Genomic DNA, 25,323 nt, shown 5'->3' on the forward strand with positions numbered 1-25,323 from the left:
GAAGGGGTTACTCTTCATTGCTGTGCGCAGACTTCTCATTGTGGTGGCTTCTCTTGTCATGGAGCATGGGCTCTAGGCACGCGGGCTTCAGTAGTTGTGGCACGCGGGCTCAGTAGTTGTCACTCGTGGGCTCTAGAGTGCAGGCTCAGTAGTTGTGGTGCACAGGCTCAGTTACTCTGCCACATGTGGGATCTTCCTGGACCAGGGCTCGAACCCGTGTCCCCTGCATTGGCAGGCAGATTCTTAACCACTGCACCACCAGGGAAGCCCCTGTAGTTCTTAACAGAACAAAAACTGATCTTCCCTGAACCAGAAGTATTCTGCCACTAGACTGCGTTTGGACTTCAACTACAATTCTTCCCTTAGGTTTTCAACATGCCCATTTAGATTGATTTTTTTTTTTTTTTGGCTGCGCCACGTGGCTTGTGGGAACTTAGTTCCCTGACCAGTGTTTGAACCTGGGCCCTCAACAGTGAAAGCGCAGAGTCCTAATCACTGGACTTCCAGGGAATTCCCTCGATTGCATACTTTTTATTTAGCCAATCCTCCATAAGAACATGAGCCACTTTCTTAAAGAGGAAAACAAAGGAAAAGGAAAATTAATATATGTGTATAAACACATACACTTACACGCATCATGATGGTTCTGTTTATGTGAAGGATCATGACTAACATTGTATTTTAATTTTTATCTATTAGAAATCAAATTGTGCGTTATAATTGAGGAGTCATTTTTTCTGTGTAATCTCCTAAACAGTAAATTTTGTGAAGTGTTCAGTATCGTTTTGGAAATCATAAAAAATAAAATTTCTCAATTTTGATCACATATAAAATGACAAGTGATTTTAGAGCTATCACTTTCATTCTCTATTGACTGGAATGGGCTTCATACTAAATGTATTAGGATGTCCTTACAGTGTGAGGAGGTCTTCAGACTCACTCCTCAATAAAACTGGTGAAAATTATTTTAATAACAAATATTTCAAGCTGCCGGAAATAGTCTTAAAGTCAAACAGCAGATGAAGAACATTTGTTCAAGTAAATCTAGGAAGAGTCAATAACCATGTAGTATCTTTGTAAGTATCTATTGTAACTAGATTTATCACAGTGATCATTTTGAAATGATATAGAAATGTATATAGATATAGAAAAGTATAGAAATATTGAATCACAGTGTTGTGTAAGAGGAACTAACATAGTGTTGTAGGTCAATTATATTTCAAAAGCAAACAAACTCATAGGAATAGAGAGCAGATTTGTGGTTACCAGAGGTGGGGGAGGGGAATTCAATAAATGCAATCAAAAGGTCAAAACTTCCAGTTCAAAGATAAATAAGTACTAGGGATGTAATGTACAACATGGCAAATATAATTTGCACTGCTGTATGTGGTATATGAAAGTAGCTGAGAGAATAAATTCTAAGAGTTCTCACCACAAGGAAAAACTTTATTTTCTATTTCTTATTTTTGTATCTATAGGAGATGATGGATGCTCATTAAATTTAGTGTGATAAGTTTGCATTGCATTGATGTATGTGGGTCAAATTATTATGTGGTACACCTTCAGTGATGTATGCAATTATATCTCAATAAAACTTGAAGAAGAGAAAAACTCATAAAGATTTGTATGAAACATGAGCCTGTGTTATTTGAACCAAGAGCACTCCCTGTGAATGAAAAATTAATCAGTCAATCTAAGAAAGAATTGGAAAATTTTATTTGAGCCAAATTTGAGGATTGTAACCTGGGAAGAGCATCTCAGAAAGCTCTGAGAACTGTTTCGCTCGTTAGAAGTCACGGCACAGGCCGTAGGGCTGTGAGGATGCACGGTGCCCAGACCAAGTATCTGAAAGACCTGGTTGAAGAGGAAGCCGAGGAGGCTGGGGTGGCCCTGAAAAGCACCCAGATCACACTCCAAGCAGGTCTGGCTGCAGATGCCTGAGCGGCCCCGATCTCCACCCAAATCTACAAGAAACACCTGGACCGCAGGCCTGGGCCGTGCCCACCAGAGCTGGGCCTGGCCCTGGGCCATCTGGCTTGCTGCTGCCTGCACCACCGGGCCAAGAGGAGACCGCCCCCCCCCACCCTCCCACGAGCCAGGTGTACCAGAGGCTGGAGAAGCTGCAGGCAGCAGTGGCAGGGCCGTCTCTGGAGCCAGAGGCCGCCAGCTGCCAACCCCTTCCCCGCAAGAGAACTCCTACGTGACCACCACCAGCAGTGCCCTGAGTGGTGCCAGCCCATGGCAGCCCCTGGCAGCGCCCTCGGGAGGCCTGGCCCAGGCTCCAGAGAGGCTGCAGAAAGGTGCCAGCCAGCCCGTGGAGAGAGACAAGAGCATGTCCGGCCTATCTGCTGCCCTGCATTGCTGACCCCAAGCTGCCCCCTGGGCCCAGCCCAGCCAGGCAGCTCTGGCCCAGGGTCCGCCGTTTGTGCACCAGCACCCCTCAGGCAGGCTGGCTGCACTCAAGGGGGTACCACCCGAGAGTCGAGCTGGGGGAGCGGCCCGGGGCTCCAGCCCACAGCTATGGAAGGATCACTCCTGGGCGGCTCGATGTCATCACAGCCCCCGCAGAGCGTCATCACGCCAGCACAACAGAAGATGCTGCAGAAGCTGGCCTTGCACGAGGATGGGGTCCTAGACAGCCTGCAGCTGCTGTCGTCCAGCTCCCTCCCAGACTTGGGCCTGGAACAACAGAACAGGCAGGGCCCCAAAGAGAGTGATGAGTTTCAGAGCTGAACTGTCCATCTGGTCAGATCCCTAAACCCGGAGGTCAAAATTCTCATGGTTGGAAGTTCTCACAGCTCGCGAACCCTCTGCAGTCTGTGGGCAGGGGGGTGGGGACTCCGTCCTCACGGAGGAGGGCAGGTGGTGGCCCTGCTGCTCTTGGGGTGTGGGCACAGGCAGGGCTCAGAGCCCTCCGGGCTGACTGCTGCTGGCTGTCAGTAGGGCGGGACTTCTCAACAGCCTGCCTTGAGGCCAGCATTCGCGGGAGAGGAAAGCCGATGTCGTTGGAGGGGCCGGTGGCGGGGAGGAGGGCAGGTCTGAAGGCTGCTGGCTACACAGGCCAAGGAGGAGAGGTGAGTGGTCCAGTGGGACTAGCGGGGTGCCAGCTCCCCTGAGAGCTGGGCGGGGCTTCTGCAGCCCAGGCCTACAGCAGCAGCCCTTAGCCCTTCTTTTCGGACTTTGCTGAAGCCCTGGGGAAAAGCAGCCACTGTGATGACAGAGCTGATGAGGCCAGGGGCCCTCCCAGCTGCTTGTAATTGGGAAAAGGAAAAGTGAGGTGTGGCTGTCCCGTGGTTCGGTCCACTAACTAGAAGTGGGAGTTCTGAGAGGCCCCAGGGAGTGCAGTAGCGCCTCCCATCAGGCCAGTGTCCACAGGCTTCCCCAGGGAGCCGGGAACTAGCCTAACAGGCCACCCCTTGCTGCTGCCCCAAGCCAGGCTCAGCCTCAGGCCCGGGCACTGCTTGTGACAGAGGGGTCTCTCTACCCCAGGTTTGACTAGGCCCAAGCTTTGTTACCCAGACAGTGAGAAGTCCCAAGAAGGCGGGAAGTAGGGAGCAAGGCAGAGAGGAAGGAAAATGAAAATGGGACTCACATTTTTAGAAGCAAGTCACGGTTCGTGTAACTGAATGTCTTTGAAAGTAGCCCAGAGCTGTAGCACAGGCTTCAAATGATTTTGTGTCTGCAATCATGAGTCACACTACATGCCCCACGAAGGTAGGCATTGGTGAAGTCCAAGCTGTGCTGGAGTAGTAAAAGCTTACACTTCGGAAAAAAAAAGAAAAGAAAAGAAATCAAGGCACAGTTATATAAGGTTTTTGAGATAGAGGGCTGCACATCAAATGACATATTATTGACAGTTTACATAATCCAGATCTAAGCAGGATCATGGTGGGTCATGTGACCCCTTACAAGATCAAGAAGAAATGTTATCTTTTAAGGAGTTGTCTTGTTGATGCTAGAAAAATGTTACTCTTTATGGTTGAGCAGACATTCCTGCTGATGGGGGAGGTCTAGCTGATGCATAATGCAGATACACAATGCACAGTGGGAGGAGAGAGGAAGCCAAAGGGCAGAGAAGAATTTGTTTAAATTTTTCTTGACTTGCCATAAAATACGCATTTTATTTCACTCCCTCTCTAGCTCCTCTCAGCTTAGGTTGCTGAAGATTCCACTTTAGACTACCGTGACCTAGAAAACATGGCACAATGTTACCGCAGCTCCCACTCAAGAGGACTGTTTTCCTAGAAAGAACAGACTTCAACTTTTCAAACCGGCCCCCACTGCCTGTTGCTGGGGGTTAATACTTGCTGGATGACTTCTTACAAACTTGGGACATGATTCTTTTATTCCCTACACATGGAACAGAGGTGATGCCTTTGTGTGCACTGACAGTACAGGGTGTTGATTGCCCTCCTCCCAGCAGGTGAGGTGGCTGTATCATAAGTCATTCCTGAGGTGCCTGAAGATACAACCAAGAGGACCACTGGCTGCTGTCTCCCCTCCATTGAGCACTCGGCTCTTAGGATGGGATTGTCATTCAGAGAGGCTTCCTATTACCCCCAAACAGCTCCAGGATTGGCACAGAGGTTTTTTCCTGAGTATGGGGTGGTGGGGTGTAGGTGGGTGGGTGGGAAGCGAGCTCTGACTACCTTTCCAAAGAATTAAAGTGCCTGGCAAAAGATTATGAAAAGTGGACGTCAAAGGGCCCTAGCAAAAAAGTGGAAAATGAGGTGAAAATCAGTTAGGAGTAGATTCTGTATTTAATGAAAGTAGCCTACCTGTACACTGCCTAGTTTTCTGGGTAGAGTTGGGAACTTAGAGTGCTGAGAGGAGGATTCCAAGGGTTAAACAAATATCACGTACTGATTTTGGGAGATATGTCTACAAAGGAACCATAATTGCATTGAATAAATTGGAGAGTAAATTATGCCCTTTCCTGCTCTCCTCCCCCTCTCTGCTCCGTGTCGGTGAAAACAGTCAAGCCATCAGCCACAGATTGATCTAATTTCACCAGTGGGTGAGGTCTGTGAAAGAGCAAGAGAGCCTCACCAACGGTCCTGTCATCCCAGGATACAGCGGGTTTACCCAAAGCTGCGCCCAACCTGAGGACCTGTGTTAGAAGTTTCACTATGTCTGGGGTGTGGTGAGAAAAACCACTTTTCAAAAAACTGCTTTTGTCTTTCCTAGTCACTGCCTAGGCATTTTACAGTAATGATAACCCTGCTCACACCCAGAATCTGGACATTTAGATAAAGACTTGAGTTGAGGATTCCACTCTTAGTTCCTGCTAAGGTTTTCTCAGGACATTTATTAAAATAACCACTTAGGGGGACTTCCCTGGCGGTCCAGTGGCTGAGACTCTGCGCTTCCAATGCAGGGGGCGCAGGTTCCATTCCTGGTTGTGAAAGTAAGATCCCACGTGCTGCCAGGCGTGGCCAAAAACAAGCAAACGACAACAAAAACAAACAATAAAACCACTTAGAGTTATGCTTGTGAAAAGTTAGTGACCTTTGCACTGTGGATGAAGACTGTTATCTGCCATATCAGTAAACAAAGGATGTTGGGGCCATCTAGCCAGCAAGTGCTGCTGCCACCCCCAAGGGTGCTCCCTGAGGGGATTCAGGATGGAGAAGAGCAGGATACTGGTCCTAGATAGTAAGGACCATCAAGGATAGTAAGTTAAGGTGCATATCAAAGGAACGATTTCAGTGAGCCCAGATTATTGCATCTTCCTGTACATGGGAAAGTGCTAAATTCGTTAACCTGAGATATCTGGTTTTCTTTAATTAACCAGACTACCTGATTTTCATGTTCCAACTACCTGGTTTTTATTGTAAAAATTCCTATGTATTCTGTCTCCTCCCTAACCTCTTCAGAGCAGTCCCTCAGAGTTATCAGAGAGGCTGTCTCCAGGGCTTGAGTCCTCAGAAGTTCTGCCAAATAAAACATATTTCTCGGGCTTCCCTGGTGGCGCAGTGGTTAAGAATCCACCTGCCAATGCAGGGGACATAGGTTCGAGCACTGGTCTGGGAAGATCCCACATGCCACGGAGCAACTAAGCCCGTTCGCCACAACTACCGAGCCTGCGCTCTAGAGCCCGCAAGCCACAACTACTGAAGCCCATGCGCCTAGAGCCCATGCTCCACAACAAGAGAAGCCACCACAATGAGAAACCCATGTAGAGTAACCCCCACTCGCCACAACTAGAGAAAGCCTGTGTGCAGCAACGAAGACCCAACGCAGCCAAAAATATAATTAATTTAAAAAACATACTTGTCAACTTTTAGGTTGTGCACTGTTTTTTTACTTGACAGCGCCATCCGTCTTATAATTGGTAGGTGCCTACTCTCTCTCCTGCTTGCTCCTGACCTGGGACTGAGGACTGCCCTTTTCCCAGGGTCATTGTAACCGCCCCCCTCAGCCCCCAACTTCTGGGATGTGTAAGTAATAGATCTCCTGGCTGTACTTGCTTTCTCTGGGTTTATTGAAACTGCACCTTCAATCAAAACAACCCCATGGGTTTCACTTAGCCAAAGTGGGAACTCATTTGCTGAGGGAGATACCTGCCCACTCCATGTGGATGGTTATGAGAATTTATAAAAGAGAACCTCACTAAAATGGAGTTGGGAGCCTATGATGGGGACCTGTAGCCCAGTACCTCTCCACATCAGTTGTAGGAGGAATTGTCATTTACACACCTCAACAGTAGAATCTTCATCAGGAAAGAATCATCCTTTATAGGTCACAAAGAGAAGAATGTACATTGCATTTCCTACAAAAAATTGAGTTGCCCAGCAGCTCAGCCAATGAGAAACTGTCATCACCCTGAACTCTCACTTTTCTCCAGTGGACTTTCCATCAAAGCAACTTCTCCTGACTTCCCTGGTGGTCCAGTGGTTAAGACTCTGTGCTTCCAATGCAGGGGGTGCAGGTTTGATCCCTCGTCAGGGAACTGGGATCCTGCATGCTGTGCGGCACAGCCAAAAAAAAAAAAAAAAAAAAGCTCCTCCCAACTTCCTCCTTTATCTCAATAAAACAACATTCCTCTCCTTTCTTTGTTGGTCTTGACTATGGCTTTTGTTATAGCTTGCTTGTCCAGAGTCGCAATCCTTTGCTGTTTCTGCATAAACTCATTTTTACTGGTAAAATAAATTATATTTTTAAGGTCAAGAACAGGATGTGCCCGTTATTCAGCAGGTCATAATCTGCATATTCTTAATTCAATACACCAGCTCTGACTTCTCAGTACAGTGGGAACGGGCTTCATTAAAATAATCCAGGCAGTCACTGAACAAATAAATAGGCACATAACCATAATAATCCCCAGAAGGAATGGGTCCAGAACCCAGAGTTGCTGCAATATATTACCTAAAATGTCTAGTTTACAACAAAATATGAGACATGCAAAGAAATAAGAAGGTAGGAACCAGATGGTGGGAATAAAGAGCAATTGAAAAATGACCCAACTCTTACAAGGAGACCCCAGTAAAACCAGGTGATGTCTCAGCAAAAAACAGGGAGGCCAGAGGCAGAGGGAAACATTCAAAGCGCACTAGGAAAAAAACCTGTCAACCAACGATCCTATATTCACCAAAACTGCCTTCTGAAAAAAAATGAAGGCTGCCCTTCATTTTTCAGATCAACAAAAGCTAAAAGAATATATTGACTGTCAATTGCCCCACAGGAATTACTGGAGGAGTTCTTCAGGCTGTAAGCAAGGGACTCCAGAAGGTAGTTCATATCAACATAAAGAAACAAAAACACTCATACAGGTAATTCTGTAATTAGAAAAGGCAGAATCAATACATATTTTCTCTTTTCTTCTTTCAACTGATGTCAAAGGAACTGTATAAATCCTATGTATGTAATGTGTTACTAGACTGTGTGTCGTAACACACAGTCTAGTAACTGTAACAGTAACAGTCTAATGCGCAACATAGAATATCTGTGTAGTGAGTGCATTTGCCATTAAAGAGCACAAAGGTGGGAGTAAAGCTGTACTGGGCTAAGGAGATGACTACAGATTGTAGATAAGTGTAAGAAAATACTTTGGGGGTTATTTCATAAGTTGAAGTAATCTGCATAACAATAATAACACAAAAATGGCAAAAGGGAATAGAGCTTTATATGAGTAACGTTTCCATGTATCACTGGAATTAAGCTAGTATAAATCTGAGTCTCATTTTAGTTATTTAATACATCTATGTTAAAACGGCAACCTCTGAAATGTTTTAAATATATAATGGAGAAGTCATTTGAAAATGAAAGTGTTACACTTGAAAATATTCACTTAATGCAAAAGAAACTTGTAAAGGAGGACTAAGAACTAAAAACAACATGAGAATTGTAGAAAACAAAAAGTAAAATGGCAGGTATAATTGCAACTATGTCAAAAATACTAAATGTAAATGGATTACATGATCCAAACAGGAGGAAGAGATTGTCGCCCCAGATTAAACAAACAAATGATGATCTAAATTTATATTCTGTGTAGAGGTGATCTCAGAGAGACAACAGCAAGTGGTCTTGAAGCTAGGTTTTAGTTTCCTGCCCAGGAATTGAACCTGGGTAGCCTGGATGAAAACCCAGGAATCCTAGCTGCTAGACCACCAGGCTAGAAGGAAATTTCCCCTGGCTCTTGCCCCATTTGAAAAATGGATTTCTCAAAGAGGCAAAAACTGTAAAAACAGGTACAGAGTTTATTATCAGAGACACAGCATATCATGTGGGAGAGCACACAGAGAAACAGTTTGTTTAAGACAGAAGCAAGGCAGAAATACACACCTGGAGAGAAGGGGTGTGGGGTCCTCCCTAATGAGGAGCACAGTAAAGAGGTGGTTACATCATTTATACAGGGCAGTTCTTCTGGATCTTTGTTTACGTTTGGCCAGTTATCTCGTTTGTTTTCCACACTTGACCTGTCCTAGAGCTCTCCCCAATATGCGTGCGCAACTTTTTGCCAAAATGGATTCCAACACAGAGGACTTCAGGAGTATGTCCACACTTTTTGTGGGGTGGTGCCCCCTCCCTTTATGACCTCCAAGGAGCCTTCCTGCACATGTGCAGATAGGGAGGTTTCCTTGACCTCAGGATTGATAGATGTGGTCCTCTTATCTCGTTACTCCAGCAGAGCTCAGCTCCTGCCATTAACTTTGTCCTTGGTGTGTCTAAGGAAAACAAAGCTCCAATCTACTCTGCTTGACACACTCCCAGCTGCTCAGCCCAGGGACCCAACTACCTTCTACCTGAGAGGAAGCACACGTTAGATGCAAAGACACCAACAGATTGAAAGTAAAAGCGTATGATAGGTACACCAACATGAAAACTGGAGAGATTATATAAATACCAGGCAAAATAGACTAGAAAACAAAACATATTAGTAGAGAATTAGCAGATGCAAACTATTATATATAGAATGGATAAACAATAAGGTCCTACTGTATAGCACAGGGAACTAGATTCAATATCATGTGATAAATCATAAAGGAAAAGAATATAAAAAAGAATGTATATGTATAACTGAATCACTTTGCTGTACAGCAGAAACTAACACAACAGTGTAAATCAGCTATATTTCAATAATAAGTTTAAAAACTACATATTAGTAAAAAGAAAAAAACAACAGAAAAAGAAAAAAACCCCAGAAAATCAGAATAGAACTATAAAAAGTGAAGTGGTTGAGTTAGTAAACAAAATCCACCGTAAAATAAACCTAGACTCTACCTTTGCGTAGATGGCTTCTACACAAAGTTCTCCAAAAATTTTAAAGAAGATTTGTTACTGAATTAGACTGGAGACTCCCCTCCTGGCCCCTAGCTGAACCAAAGACCCCCTGGCTGGGTCAGGGAGTTCTTTCCTGCTCAGGTTTGAGCTGCCAATAAGGAAACTGAGTTTGGTGCAAGGACGACAGGCTTTTCCTCAATGGCCAGAGAAAGAGAAGGGGAGCTAATGCTCTAAAGACACCTTCTCTCTGATTACAAGCAGGGATGAGCTTTTTATAGAAAATGGTGAAGGAGGTTACAGGGGACGAGTGTCTTTTGTCATCCTGACTCGTGGAAATGGATGGAGGTTTCCTGGAATGCAATTCAGTTCTCTTTTCTGCTGCTGTGTGGTGGCCCTTCTGGGTCTGGGTCAGAAGCAGGTAGAACCAATATGGCAGGGGGGTGAGGGGTGGAGATTTTATTATTACGATGAGATGGCAATCGGCTGTAGAGTGACCTTTGTCCCACTTTTGAAGTTCAGTCAGATTATCCTGGATTCTTATGGTTAAGCCCTCTTTTTGCTGTCATGTAAACACAACTAGTAGATACAGTTAGTTCTGGTTTTCTGCAAGTTTGCCAGGAGGGAGGTTTTTACTAGAATGGGAGGGTGGGGCGGTTGGCTTCCTTGCCTCCTTGCCTAAGACAGGTGTACTTGTTTATAGAGACAATTTAGGCATGGTGGGTTAGGGACCGTCGGGTTTCTCCCCTGGGTGTCAGGTTTATTACTGATTTTCACAAAGTCTTGTAAGTAATAGAATGAAGACAATACTTTACACTCATTTTGTGAGGCCAGAACTACTCTAATACCAAAGCCAACACATGAAGTACCAAAAAAAAAAAAGACACACCTATTTCTTTTGTGAATATGGATGGAAAAACACCCAACAAATACTAGCAAACTCAATACAGCCACAGATAAAAAGAATTATACATCATGACCAAGTGGGATTTGTTCCTGGGATGAAAGTTTGGATTAACATCTCAAAATCATTAATGTAATGAGTGAGGTCAATAGATGCAAGGTCTTCTAAATAGATTCAAAGAAATAATTGACAAAAGAAATAATACCCCTTCATGATTAAAACACTCACCAAAAATAGGAGGGCTTCCCTGGTGGCGCAGTGGTTAAGAATCTGCCTGCCAACGCAGGGGACACATGTTCGAGCCCTGGTCCGGGAAGATCCCACATGCTGCAGAGCAGCTAAGTCCACACACCACAACTACTGAGCCTGTGCTCTAGAGCCTGTGAGCCACAACTACTGAGCCCACATACCATAACTACTGAAGCCCGGGTGCCTAGAGCCCGTGCTCCACAACAAGAGAAGCCACGGCAATGAGAAGCCTGTGCACTGCAACGAAGAGTAGCCCCTGCTCACGGCAACTGGAGAAAGCCCTCGCACAGCAATGAAGACCCAACGCAGCCAAAAATAAAAAAATAAAATAAAATGGAAGGAAATGTCCTAACCTCATATTAAGCATCTATGGAAAACCCACAGCTAATATTATATTTAATGGTGAAACAGTGAATGCTTACCCCCAGCCATAACTAACAAAAGATGTCTACTCTTGTCACTTCTGTTTGACAGTTTATTGGAGATTTTAGCCAAGAACTCATTAGGCAAGAAAAGGATTAATATGCGTGCATATTGGTTAGAAAGATGTAAAACTGTCTCTACTTCCAGTCAGGTATCTTATATATAATAAACTCTAGGGTCTGCTAAAAAAAAACTATAGGAACTAGTAATTGAATTTAACAAGGTTGTATGATACAAGATCAAAATAAAAACAACTGCATTTTTATACAGTTGCAATGAACATTCTGATAATGAAGTTCAGAAAAGAAATGTATTTACAATAGAATCAAAGGCAATAAAACAGAATAAATATAACAAAGGAAGTATAAAACAAATACTCTGAAAACTACAAACATGTTTGAAAGAAATTAATTAATGTATAAACAAATGGGAAAACATCCCAGTTTCATGGATCAGAAGACTTAACATTGTTGAAATGGCCCTTCTCTGCAAAATGATCTAAGATTCAATAATCATAATCTGAACAGTAATTTGATTGGCAATCTCTTTCATAAATTTATAGGGAATTGTAAGGAAACCAGAATAGCCACACCATTCTTGAAAAAGAAAAAAAAAATTGTAGGATTAACATTTCTTGATTTCAAAACTTTGTACTAAACAAAGGTAATCAAGATGTGGTAGTAACAGAAGGATAGACAATTTTGTTAGTCAATGATACCTCAAGAAAGCTGTGGGGGAAGAGTTTCCAGATGAATCCCAAGTTTACAGGATGATTTATTGTTTTTCTTGTAACAGAAATAATAGGAATCAATTGCCTTAGGGATGTCATAGTCGTTTACATTTCAAAGTTCACTAGGGTTTGCAGCAAAAACTGATGTAAAATAAATTTCCTTTCAGTGTAAATGCAGACATGAGAACTTAATGAACACATCTCACACCCTATGGTTAGACTGAGCAGAGTCCTTGCACCCACCTAGGACTGCGGGCTTCAAATTTCTCACCAGGGCCAAGTGTTCTGGAATTCTTTACCTTAAGTACCAAAAGAGTGGGGGCGGAAAAGGGATGAGGGAAATCTCAGTGCTCGCGAAGATCAAAGATTAAAATGGACCAGCCTCTGTTACAGACGGTGAGGTCACACTTAAGTGTGTTTCTTATGAAAAGAACTGTGTCAGGAACGAGTGAGATGTGACCAAAGGACCCCCATCTTTCTTCCCGCGTTGGAATTTTGCTGAGCTCTCTAAATAAAATGGCTGAATAATTGCTGAGTTGCCAAATAATGATGATGATAACTGGACTTATTTTGGACTAAAGAAAACATACCTTTCCCTAGAAACGGATGAGATGTGTTCCGTAACCCAATGGTATGTATAGACGAATTTTACCCTCCAATCCAAATTCTTGGTAAAGAAGTTTTTAAGCCTGAATGAACAACCACCTTTTTCCTAGAAAAACTTTTACCCATTTTCCTCGGGTCGGACGCCATTCTGGGTCTCTCCAGAATCTGTGACCCCTTGAATTGCAATTCTAAGATCCCTCAATAGACTGCCATTTTGCCTCTTTATAATTGGTGGTCCTTATGGTTGACATTCTAAATAAGGGTCATAGTTCCATGAGTGGTTCGCCGCAGCCTTACGCCAAGCTCTTGACCTGCAGAGGACAGATGGCCCATTTGTTACAAGCAGACCTGGCCTGGGCCATCCTCTTGCTCTGTATTTCTCCAACCTGAGACTGAATTGGGAATTCCCGGCGCACATCTGAGCCCACACTTTCACAAAAAGCTGGGTGAAAACACCATAGGCAGCCTCAGGCCAGGAAAACTTTCTGTTTAAATGCAAATGGAGCTGGCTGGTGAGGTTACCACCTAGAGGAGAAGATGTTTGGGCGGAGCCCAGCCCTCCTGCTCTGCAGTCACTCAGGCACGAAGTGGCGGGACTTTCGAACTGTCCAATCAGGGGGGCCGCTGGTGGAGGTGGGCGGGGCGACGCACAGCACCCGCAAGAAAGTCGCCACGGACTCCGATGTCCCAGGGAAGATATCTGGCGTTCCCCGCCCTTAATGGTCCTAGTCGTTTCTGCAGTGGTCGTGGGAGGCGTAGGAGGGACTCGGGGAGACCCGGAAAAGCTGGATATGGTGAGTGTGCCTCCCCGGCGTGTGGAGACGGAGCGGAGAAATTGGTAGGAACCGGCGGGAACAGGCCGAGGCGGTACCCGGGCCTCCCTGCGTTCAACTCCGGAGTCTGCGAACCCGTGTCCACTTGGACAGCCACTGGGACCTCATTCCCTCCGGCTCGCAGCGTGGGGGCGGGGCCTGCAGTCGGGACCCCGGGCGTCCTGTCCCGTCACTGCGCGCCACGACTTCGGCCCCGCCTCCTAGCCTCTCTGGGCAGCTCCGCGCCCGCAGCCCGCGTCTTCCCCAGGGTGTGCAGTGACCACGAGGAGGATCATCAGGGAACAATACTGACTCGGTCCCCGGGGTACCTGTGTATGAGGAGCTGTGTGGTCCCTCCTTTCTCCCCAGGGCGGGACCCGTTTTCTCCTGAGTTTTCCAAATGGTTGGGGAGCAGGGTCTCAAATCCACGACCCTGTCGCTCTAGCCTAGCTCTTCCTAGAGTGGCAATAAATGCCTCAATTTCCAGATTCCTTCCCGAATTCTAAAACTCCAGCTTCTCCTCTTCGATTCACAGCATCATTATCAACTATTTGTCTTTCGTGGTGCATTTCAAGCAGACCCAATTTTTTTTTGTTTTAATTTTTTTCCCCACAGAGTCATGGATGACTCCTTTTTATAGATTTATATTCGTTGTGGATATTTGACATGAGAGGACAGCCATGAATAACTACGTGGAACTACTGTTTGAATCCTCATGCCTCTCCCTCAGGATCTTTTCTGGGCACAGACATCCTATCCGAAATCCTGCCAGTGGTGGTCCTCTTTGGAAGATTTCCTGGTTGATCTGTCAGCCTTGCCCCTCTCTGGCTTTGTCATAGGACATTTTTCTTCATCCTTTTAACATTCGTCTGTCTGTGTCTTTAGGTTTAAAGTGGATTTCTTGTGGACAACATACGATTAAGTGTGATTTTAAAAATCTGTCATTACTGTATTTGTCTTTCAGTTGTATTGGGACCTTGATTAAAGTGGTGGCTAATACAGTTGGATTAATACCTACCACACCTTTTATTGTTTTTATTTGTTACCCTTGTACTTTGTTTCTTTTTGTCTTCCCACTTTTTCTGCCGTCTCTGGCTTTAACTGAGCATTTTACCTGATTGTTTTTCTTAATCCTCTGTTAGTATATCAATTACACATATTTTTTCACTTTTTTAGTGCTTGCCCTTGAGTTTTCAGTATACATTTACAACTAAGCCACATTTGTCAAGTGCCACGATACCACTTCATTGGGCATGCAGGTACCTCATATGAAGTTATTCCCATTTCCCCCATCTCTGGTCCCTTGTCACATGGCTCTCATTTATTTCACTTATCCATAAGTTTATAATTGCCAAATACATTCTTGTTCATGTTTGAAACAAAGTGGTTATCTGCCATATTAATTATAAGAATTACAGTAGATATTTTACCTTCATATATTGTTTTTCTAATCCTGCATCTTCATCATTTACATTCTTTCTGATGAGTTTCTGAATGTTTCTTTCAAAGTAGGTCTATTAAGACAAAGTCTCAATTTTTTTCTGAGAAAGTCTTTATTCCTCCTTTATTCTTGGAGGATAATTTCGCTTGACACAAAATTCTAGGAGAGTTGTTTTTTGTTTCAAAACGTTAAATATTTCACTCCACTCTTGTTTCTTGCGTGGTTTCTGAAAAGAAGTCTGATTTAATTCTAATCTTTGTTTCTGTATAACTAAGGTGTTTTCCCCTCTGGCTTCTTTCCATATATATTCACGTTGTCTTTGGTTTTTGTGTAGTTTGAATACGGGCTACTTGGTTGTGCATTTTTATTGTTTATGTGTTTAGTGTCCTCTGAGCTTCCTGGATCTACAGTGTGTCGTGTATCATTAACTTTAGGAAAATCTCAATGATTTTTACTACACTAATTTCTTCTGTTCTTTTCCTTTCGTAATCCCATGATGGTTATAAATCTTCTATTTAAGACAGTTTATGTTAGGGTTCATAGATATTGTTCTGTCTTTTTTGTGTTTCCATTAAACTCTGCTGAAATAGAATTTTTTGACAGGCCATGGTAAGAACAGAATATTTGGGGAATATTTATAATGTTGTATTTATTTTCTCTTTCCCAATTTTAAAGATCGTGGGTTGCCCTGTGACCTAAATGCTGTGAAGAAACTAAGAAGAGAAGTTTATTTCAAGTTATTTTGCTTTTTTCTTGCGAGGTTGGGAATGATAGCTTCTAAGGTATTAAATGCTAGAGCCGGAAGTAGAAGCTTCTGACTCCAATTTTTTTTTAAAGAAGATGTTGGGGGTAGGAGTTTATTAATTAATTAATTTATTTTTGTCTGTGTTGGGCCTTCGTTTCTGTGCGAGGGCTTTCTCTAATTGTGGCAAGTGGGGACCACTCTTCATCGCGGTGCACGGGCCTCTCACTGTCGCGGCCTCTCCTCTCCTCTGGAGCACAGGCTCCAGACGCGCAGGCTCAGTAGTTGTGGCTCACGGCCCTAGTTGCTCCGCGGCATGTGGGATCCTCCCAGACCAGGGCTCGAACCCGTGTCCCCTGCATTAGCAGGCAGATTCTCAACCACTGTGCCACCAAGGAAGCCCTGACTCCAATTTTTTGACAGTTGGCTGTGGACAGCTTTAGAGCCTCATCCCTCCTTCTTCCCCTTGTGACCCACATGTATCCAAGGCAGTGAGAAAGGCTTTGCTCCTACCTTTGGCTTAGGAAAAGATTGAATCCACACATGCTCTGCCCTTGTGTATAAAGTCTCACTGTATCCCACCACAAAACCAAAATAAAAAAGTCCACACACGTTTCCTTGCTCTCTCAAGCTATTTCACGCCTGCTTGAGAGGCCTGCCTTACACTCGCCAGAGACCTCAATTATGGAGGAATATACCCTTTTATAGCCTACTGGCAGTGTGTGCTGTCTTCAGCTAAGGGATTCTTATGCTTAGGGGTTAAACTGCATGTTCCTTTTCTTCCTAGAGGAGCTTGACAATGGCAGAGGAAGGAAGGACACCTCTACAGTGGCTGGTCACAGAGGACTTCCTTCTGATTAGAGGATGGTGATTTTATGTTCTTTGGGAGGAAAACACTGTGAACAGATTTATTTATTTTATAATCATGGGAATATCCACCATGAAAACATCATGGACTTCAGTGAGCTCCCTTACAATCTGCAGCTCTTAAATTTTTTTTTTCAATTTATAAATTCCTTATACTGTACGCAAGTCCTTGTTGTTTATCTATTTAATATGTAGTAAACTGCATGTGTTAATCCCATACTCCCCATTTATCCCTTTTCCCCCCTTCCCTTTTGGTAACCATAAGTTTGTTTTCTATGTCTGTGAGCCTGTCTGTTTTGTAAATAAGTTCATTTGTACTCTTTTTTAGATTCCACATATAGGAGATATCATATATTTGTCTATCAATGTCTGATTTACTTAGTCTAATAATCCCTAGGTCCATCCATGTTGCTGCAAATGGCATTATTTCCTTCTTTTTTATGGCCGAGTAATAATACATTGCATATATAAACCACATCTTTGGAATCCGTTCATTTGTTGATGGACACATAGGTTGTTTCCATGTCTTGGCTATTGTAAATTGTGCCGCTGTGAACATTGGGATGCATGTATCTTTTCAAATTAGAGCTTTCCTCTTTTCTTGATAAAAGCCCAGGAGTGGGATTGCTGGATCATATGGTAACTCTTTTTAGTTTTTTAAGGAACCTGCATAGTGTACCAATTTACATTCCTACAAACAGTGTAGGAGGGTTCCCTTTTCTCCACATCTTTTCCAGCATTTATTATTTGTAGACTGATGATGCCCATTCTGACTGGTGTGAGGTGTTACCTCAATGTAGTTTTGATTTGCATTTCACTAATAATTTGTGATGTTGAGCATCTTTTCATGTGCCTATTGGTCATCTGTATGTCTTCTTTGGAGGAATGTCTATTTAGGTCCCTTTTTTAAAAATAATTAATTAATTAATTAATTTATGGCTGCGTTGGGTCTTCGTTGCTGTGCGTGGGCTTTTTTCTAGTTGCGGTGAGCGGGGGCTACTCTTCATTGCAGAGTGCGGGCTTATTGCGGTGGCTTCTCTTTGTTGCAGAGCACGGGCTCTACGTGCACGGGCTTCAGTAGTTGTGGCACACGGGCTCAGTAATTGTGGCTTGCCGGCTCTAGAGCGCAGGCTCAGTAGTTGTGGCCCACAGACTTAATTGCTCCATGGCATGTGGGATCTTCCTGGATCAGGGCTCGAACCTGTGTCCCCTGCATTGTCAGGCAGATTCTTAACCATTGCGCCACCAGGGAAGCCCTGTTTGTATATTTTAGAAATTAAGCCCTTGTCACTCACATCCTTTGCAAATATTTTCTCCCAGTCCATAGGTTGTCATCTTGTTTTGTGTATGGTTTCCTTTGCTGTGCAAAAGCTCATAAGTTTGATTAGGTCCCATTTGTTTATTTTTGCTTTTATTTCTATTGCCTCGGTAGGTTGACCTGAGAAAACACTGCTACAATTTATGCAAAAGAATGTTTTGCCTATATTTTCTTCTAGGGGTTTTACGGTATTAGGTGTTATATTTAAGTCTTTAAGCCATTTTGAGTTTATTTTTGTGTATAGTATGTGGGAATGTTCTAACTTCATTGATTTACATGCGGCTGTCCTGTTTTCCCAACACCACTTGCTGAGGAGAATATCTTTTCTCCATTGTTTATTCTTGCCTCCTTTGTCAAAGATTAATTGATCATAGGTGTGTGGGTTTATTTCTGGGCTCTCTATTCTGTTGCATTGATCTCTATGTCTGTTTTTGTTTAGTACCACACTGTTTTAATTACTGTAGCTTTGTAGTATTGTCCGAAGGCTGGGAGGGTTATTCCTCCAACTTTGTTCTTTTTCCTCAGAATTGCTTTGACAATTCTGGGTCTTTTACGGTTCCATATAAATTTTAGGATTATTTGTTCTAGTTCTTTGAAAAATGTCATGAGTAATTTGATGGGGATTGCATTAAATCTGTAGATTGCTTTGGGTAGTGTGGCCATTTTAACAATATAATTCTTTCAATCCTAGAACATAGAATATCTTTCCATTTCCTTGAATCATCTTTGGTTTCCTTTATCAATATTTTATAGTTCTCAGCATACAAGTCTTTCACCTCCTTGGTTAGGCATATTGCTAGGTATTTCATTTTTTGATGTGATTTTATTTTATTTATTTTTTTAATTAATTAATTTTTGGCTGCATTAGGTCTTTGTTGCTGTGCACGGGCTTTCTCTAGTTGCGGTGAGCAGGGGCTACTCTTCGTTGCAGTGCATGGACTTCTCATTGCTGTGGCTTCTCTTGTTGTGGAGCACAGGCTCTAGGCAAGCGGGCTTCAGTATTTGTGGCAAGCGGGCTTCAGTAGTTGTGGCTTGTAGGCTCTAGAGTGTAGATTTAGTAGTTCTGGTGCACGGACTTAGTTGCTCTGTGGCATGTGAGGTCTTCCCAGGCCAGGGATCGAACCCGTGTCCCCTGCATTGGCAGGTGGAGTCTTAACCACAGCACCACCAAGGAAGTCCTGATGTAATTTATTTTTAGTAAATTTATTTATTTATTATTTATTGATTTTTGGCTGCATTGGGTCTTCATTGCTGCGCAGGCTTTCTCTAGTTGTGGCGAGTGAGGGCTACTCTTCGTTGCAATGCGTGGGCTTCTCATTGCGGTGGCTTCTCTTGTTGTGGAGCCCAGGCTCTATGCACATGGGCTTCAGTAGTTGTGGCATGTGGGCTCAGTAGTTGTGGCTTGCAGGCTCTAGAGTGCAGGCTCAGTAGCTGTGGTACACAGGCTTAGTTGCTCTGCAGCATGTGGGATCTTCCTGGACCAGAGTTTGAACATGTGTGCCCTGCGTTGGCAGACAGATTCTCAGCCACTGCACCACCAGGGAAGTCCCTGATGTGATTTTAAATGGGATTGTCTTTTTACTTTCTCTTTTTTATATTTCTTTTTTGGTGTAAAGAAATGCAACAGATTTCTGTATGTTTATGTCATATTCTGTTGCCTTGCTGAATTCATTTGTCAGTTCTAGGAGTTTTTGTGTGGAGTCTTTAGGGTTTTTATATAGAGTATCATGTCATCTTCATATAATGACAATTTTACCTTTTCCCTTCTGATTTGGATTTCATTTCTTTTTCTTCTGTGATTCCTGTGGCTAGGACTTCCAATACTCTGTTGAGTAGAAGTAGTGGAAGTGGGCATCCTTGTCTCATTCCAGAATTTACTGGGAATGCTTTCAGCTTTTCACCATTGAGTGTTATGTTGGCTGTGGGTTTGCCAAAAATGGCTTTTATTATGTTGAGATATGTCCTTTCTATAGCCACTTTGGTGAGAGTTTTTATCATGAATGTGTGTTAAATTTTATCAGATACTTTGTCTTCACCTGTTGAGATGATCATGTGGTTTTTGTCTTTTCTTTTGTTGATGTCATGTATCACATTGATTGATTTGTGTGTGTTGAACCATCCTTGTGAGCCTGGGATGAATCCAACTTGATCATGTTGTATGGTCCTTTTTGTGTATAGTTGGGTTTGATTTGATCACATTTTGTTGAGAATTTTTGCATCTGTATTCATCAAAGGTATTGGCCAGTAATTTTCTTGTTTATGTAGTGTCTTTGGTTTTGGCATCAGGGTGATGGTTGCTTCATAGAATGACTTTGGGAGTGTACCCGCCTCTTCAGTCTTTTGGAATAGTTTGATAAGGATCAGTATAAGTTCTTCTTTGTATGTTTGGTAGAATTCCCCAGGGAAGCTCTCTGGTCCTGGACTTCTGTTTGCAGGGAGTTTTTTGTTTTTGTTTTTATATTGCAGCTTCAATTTTTTAAACTTAAATTAATTTATTTATTTTTGGCCGCACCACATGGCTCGTGGGATCTTAGTTCCCCGACCAGAGGTTGAACCCAGGCCACAGCAGTGAAAGTGTTGAGCCCTAACCACTGGACCACCAGGGGATTCGCACAGTTTCCATTTAACTCCTAGTGCTTGGTCTGTTCAAATTATCTCTTTCTTCTTGACTCAATTTGGGTAGGCTGTATATTTCTAGAACTTGTACATTTCTTCTAGCTTGTCCATTTTGTGGGCATATACTTGTTTATAGTATTCTCTTATGATTTTTTTGTATTGCTGTGGTATTGGTTGTTATTTTTCCCCTTTCATTTCTCATTTTGTTTCTTTGGGTCCTCTCTCTTTTCTTTTTGGTGAGCTTGGCTAGAGGTTTGTTGATTTTTTTTTTTTTTTTTTATCTTTTCAAAAAACCAGGTCTCTGTTTTATTGATCTTTTCTATTTTTTTTTTAAATCTCTATTTACTTCCTCTCTGATTTTTATTATTTTCCTCTTTCTGTGACTTTAGGTTCTGTTTGTTCTTTTTCTAATCTTTGTAATGGTAGGTTAGGTTATTTATTTGGGATTTGTTGTTTTTATTTAAAGAAGCCCTGTATCACTATGAAATTCCCTCACAGAACTGCTTTTGCTGCATCTCATAGATTATGTATGGCTGTGTTTTCATTTTCATTTTTCTTGAGGTATTCTTTAATTTCCTCTTGGATTTCATTGTTGACCCATTGGTTTTTTTAGGGACATGTTGTTTTTAGTCTCCATGTAATCATTTTTTTCTCGTTTTTCTTTCCGTGCTTCATTTTTTGTTTCATGCTGTTGTGGTCAGAAAAGATGCTTGAAATAATTTCTGTCCTCTTAAATTTGTTGAGCCTTGTTTTTTTTTCTACTATGTGGTTTATCCTAGAGAATGTTCCATGTGCGCTTGAAAAGAATGTGTATTCTGGTTTCTTTGGATGTAGTGTCCTATATATAGCTATTAAATCTAACTATTGTGTCATTCAGAATCTCTGTTGCCTTACTGATTTTCTGTCTGGAAGATCTGTCCATTGATGCCACTGGGGTGTTAAACTCTCCTACTATTACTGTATTCCCATCAATTTCTCCTTTTATGTCTGCTCATATTTGTTTTATGTATTTAGATGCTCCTACATTGGGTGCATGTATGTTAATGAGTGCAATATCCTCTTCTTGTATTGATCCTTTTATCATTATCTAGTGTCCTTCTTTGTCTTTCTTTATTGCCTTTGTTTTAAAGTCTATTTTGTCTGATATGAGTATTGCTACCCCTACTTTCTTGTAATTTCCATTTGTATGAAATATCTTTTTCCATTCCCTTACTTTTAATGTTTATGTTTCTTTTGCTGTAAATCGGGTCTCTTGTAGGCAGCACATTGAAAGTTCTTGTTTTATTGTCCAGTTTACCACTCTGTCTTTTGATCGGAGCATTTATTCCATTGACACATAAAGTAGTTATTGGTAAGTATGTATTTATTGACATTTAAAACCTTGTTTTCCAGTTGATTTTATATTTCTTATTTGTTCCTTTCTTCTTTTTGTTTTTCCCTTTGTAGTTTGATGGTTTTCTTTGTATTATGCTTGAGTTTCTTTCATTTTGGGTTTTGTGAATCTATTGTATGTTTTTGGTTTGTGGTTAGCCTGATTTTCAAGTTTGTTAACCTTTATGTACTTGCTTTAGACTGGTAGTCATATAAGCTCAAACACATTGTAAAAGATCTACATTCTTACTCCCTTCCCACACGTTTTGTGATTTTGATGTCTTATTTTACATCTTCATGTTTATTACCCTTTTGCTGTTCCTTATAGTTATAATTGCTTTCACAGTATTCTTTTGATTCTTTTTTAATCTATGTACTGGTTTATTTAAGTGATCTTCAGTGCTCTTATATATTTACCTTTACTATTTTGATTTTCCCATTCATATAGATTCTTGCTTTTCCATTTAGAGGGGACCTTTCTATATTTCTTGTAAGATAGGCTTAGTACTGCTGTATTCTTTTAGTTTTTGCTTTTCTGAGAAATTCTATATCTCTCCTTCTAGTTTAAATGATAATCTTGCTGGGTGGAGTATCCTAGGTTGCAGGTTTTTCCCTTTCAGGACTTTCAGTGTATCTTGCCACTCCTTCTGCCCCGCAAAGCTTCTGTAGAGAAATCAGCTGATAGCCTTATGTGGATTCCCTTGTGATTGACTCTTTGGTTTTCTCTTGTTGCCTTTAGAATCCTCTCTTTATCTTTACTTCTTCCCATTTTAATTATGATATATCCTTAGAGCAGGTCTGTTTGGGTTCATCTTGTTTGGGACCCTCTGTGCTTCCTGTACCTGGATCTCTGTTTCCTTCTTTAGGCTTGGGATGTTTTCAGCCATAATTTATTCAATACTTTTTCAATCACCTTTTCTCTTTCTTCTCCTTCTTGGATTCTATTATGCGTAAATTGGCATGCTTTATATTGTTCCATACATCTGATGTGTTACTTTCATATTTTTCATTTGTTTTTCTGTCTGCTGTTCTGATTGGGTGATTTCCATTATTCTTTCTTCCAGGTCACTTGTTCATTGTTCTGCATTATTAAGTTTGCTATTTATTATGTTTAACTCAGTATTCATATTGGCAATGGAGTTGTCTAATGTTGATTGGCTCATCTTTATAGTTTCTAGTTCCTTGTTGCAGTGATCCACATTTTTATTGGTAGCCTTTCTTAATACCTTCAGCATTTTTATTACCTCCTTTTTGAACTTGGGGTTTGGTAGACTGGAGAGGTCTGTTTCATTGTTTGTTCTTTAAGGGGATTTCTCTTGTTCTTTTAATTGGGAGTAGTTCCTCTGCTATTTCATTTTTCTTATATTTCTCTGACTCTGTCAGTTTAGGAGAAACAGTTATCTACTGTGGTCTTGCAGTGCTGATGTTTTGTGGGAGTGTCACTGTGTAGACTGCTTGAGTCCAATATTCATGGTGCAAGGGCTGTTTTTAGTATGTATGCTTGCCATGTGTCTCATCAGGTTCTGCTGGCCCTTGTTGGTGTGTTTGGCCTTGTGGTGACCAGAGACTGCACTGGATGTTTGGCGGGGCCTCCTCTTTGCTCTGTGGTTGTCACAGGTCTGTTGGGGGCAGGGTCTGCTCTCTAGTTGTTGGAATAGAAGCTCCTAGATCCGGTTCTAAGCTGTGGTGTGAGGTAGGTGACACTGGAGGCCTCCCACTGGGAGAGGAGCTGCTTCATCTTCATCCCCAGGAGATGTCTGTGGGGTGTGTGATTCTGTGATGCTACTTGCCACCCGGTGTGCGTACCCACAAAGATCACTGCTACTGGCACTGCCCTTGATGGCCACCTTCCCTTGGGGGCTCTGGTAATCAGGTTAGAGATTCCTTAGGCGTGTATGTGTGCCCACAGGGCCACCAGTGTTTAAACCCACAGAGTCATGTCCCCTTGACCCAGCAGATAGTTGGCTCAGGTGGCTCTCAGGCAAGCACAAGCAGTCCCGGTCCCAAAATCTGTTGGAACAAGAACCCGCTGGAGCTGCATCCCAGCACCCGCAGTAGGACTGCCTGCAATTGGCTCAGATTTCAGCCCTGCCTCTGCTTGTGCAGGCCCACAAAGTTCAAAGAACCCACTGCAGCTAGATCCCTTCTATGAGCATGCTGACAATGAGGCTGCTGTGGCAGACCTGTTCCCCTCCTGCCTGTGTTGACAATGGGGCTCCTATGGCAGACCTACTCTCCGTCCTGCTCATGCCCTCAGTTGCGACCCAGGCCACAGTCCAGGCCCTGTGGGCTGTCTCTGTGCAGGCAAACTGAGTCCTCTCCCTGGGTCTGTCCGTTGAAGCCACGTTTCTGCACCCAGTCATTGCACACACCAGCAGGCACATGTCTTGGGCTGAGAAGTGTGGGCACGTTACCAGGACCTTCAGTTCGGATCTCTCTCTACCCTGCCAGGCTACAGGCCAGCTGCCACACTCTCCTTTTCAGCCTTTGAAGCTCCCTATCTATCCTGGTGACCTCCCAGCTGGTGAAGAAGGTTCCCTGGCTTAGGGGACCTTTCCTTTTTTACAGCTCCCTCCCAGGGGCACAGGTCTCATCTCAGTTTCTCTTCTCTCTTCTCCCTTCATCCTACCCAGTTATGTGGGGATCTTTCTTGCAGCTTTGGTTATATGAGATCTTCTGCAAGCTTTAAATAGGTATTCTAAAAAATTTGTTCCACATGTAGATGTACTGGCGGGAGGAGGTGAGTTCCATGTCCCTCCACTCCTCCATCTTGTTCTCCTCTCCTTAAATTGTTTTTTAATGTCAGCAGGGATGAGGATCGACTGTCATGGTGTGCCACATGGGCTCTTCTGGCATTATTATCTCAGTGTGTATGCCTGTGTGTTCCCAGAATTGGCAGGAAGCTGCCCTGAGGTGCAGGAGTGTAGGGATTTTGTGGTTTAAGTTGTCATGCCTTCTTTGTCATGTCCGAATTCTGTTCCAAATAACTTTCTAGTCCATTAAATTGGACAGAGAGACAAAGGAGGTACTGAATCTGTAATACATATGACACAGGGCAAAAGCAGTGCTTCTCCCCAAGAATATTTTCATTCAGCCAGTTGTATCTTGTCACTTTTAATGTTCTAGAGGACTGTAGGATCTGTAACTAGCTGGACCTTTTTAAATGTTACATGCCAGAGGCCTCCTGGACTCTCATGCCTGGTAATGGGAAGAGAAGAAAAAGCTTGTAGTTATTCACAGTGGTTTATGCATTGAAACCTCACACAGATTTGACCCCTTGTCTCTTGGAGTGCTGGAATTGGTGGGTAATAAGGAAGGAAATGAAATAATTTTTCTCATAAAGAATTGATGGTCTTAAAATGATAATATTGGTTTCATTTGTATAGCATTTCTGTCATTTCCCAGTATTCTCTGAGCCCTGCCATTAGAGAGAAATAAAATGTAATGTGATCACAGTAAAAATGTATAAATAATTTTCATGTCTTTATGGTACTGATAAATTAATGAGGAAGAAGGTATGGACA

The 25,323-nt window shown here is 42.7% G+C and overlaps 1 protein-coding gene across 1 annotated transcript in view; it reads left to right on the forward strand.

Moving 5' to 3' along the window:
- The first annotated feature begins 13,302 nt into the window (after positions 1–13,302).
- The window catches only part of LOC113608881 (zinc finger protein 729-like), a 32,869-nt gene continuing 20,848 nt past the window's right edge, over positions 13,303–25,323 (forward strand). The window contains 1 exon segment of the mRNA XM_027085847.1: positions 13,303–13,426. Coding sequence (XP_026941648.1) covers positions 13,352–13,426 — 75 coding nt within the window. The 5' untranslated portion in view covers positions 13,303–13,351.

The sequence above is a fragment of the Aethalodelphis obliquidens genome, unplaced genomic scaffold, assembly GCF_003676395.1.
Source record: "Aethalodelphis obliquidens isolate GAN/ISIS:26980383/991018 unplaced genomic scaffold, ASM367639v1 scaffold53, whole genome shotgun sequence".
Lineage (NCBI taxonomy): Eukaryota > Metazoa > Chordata > Mammalia > Artiodactyla > Delphinidae > Aethalodelphis > Aethalodelphis obliquidens.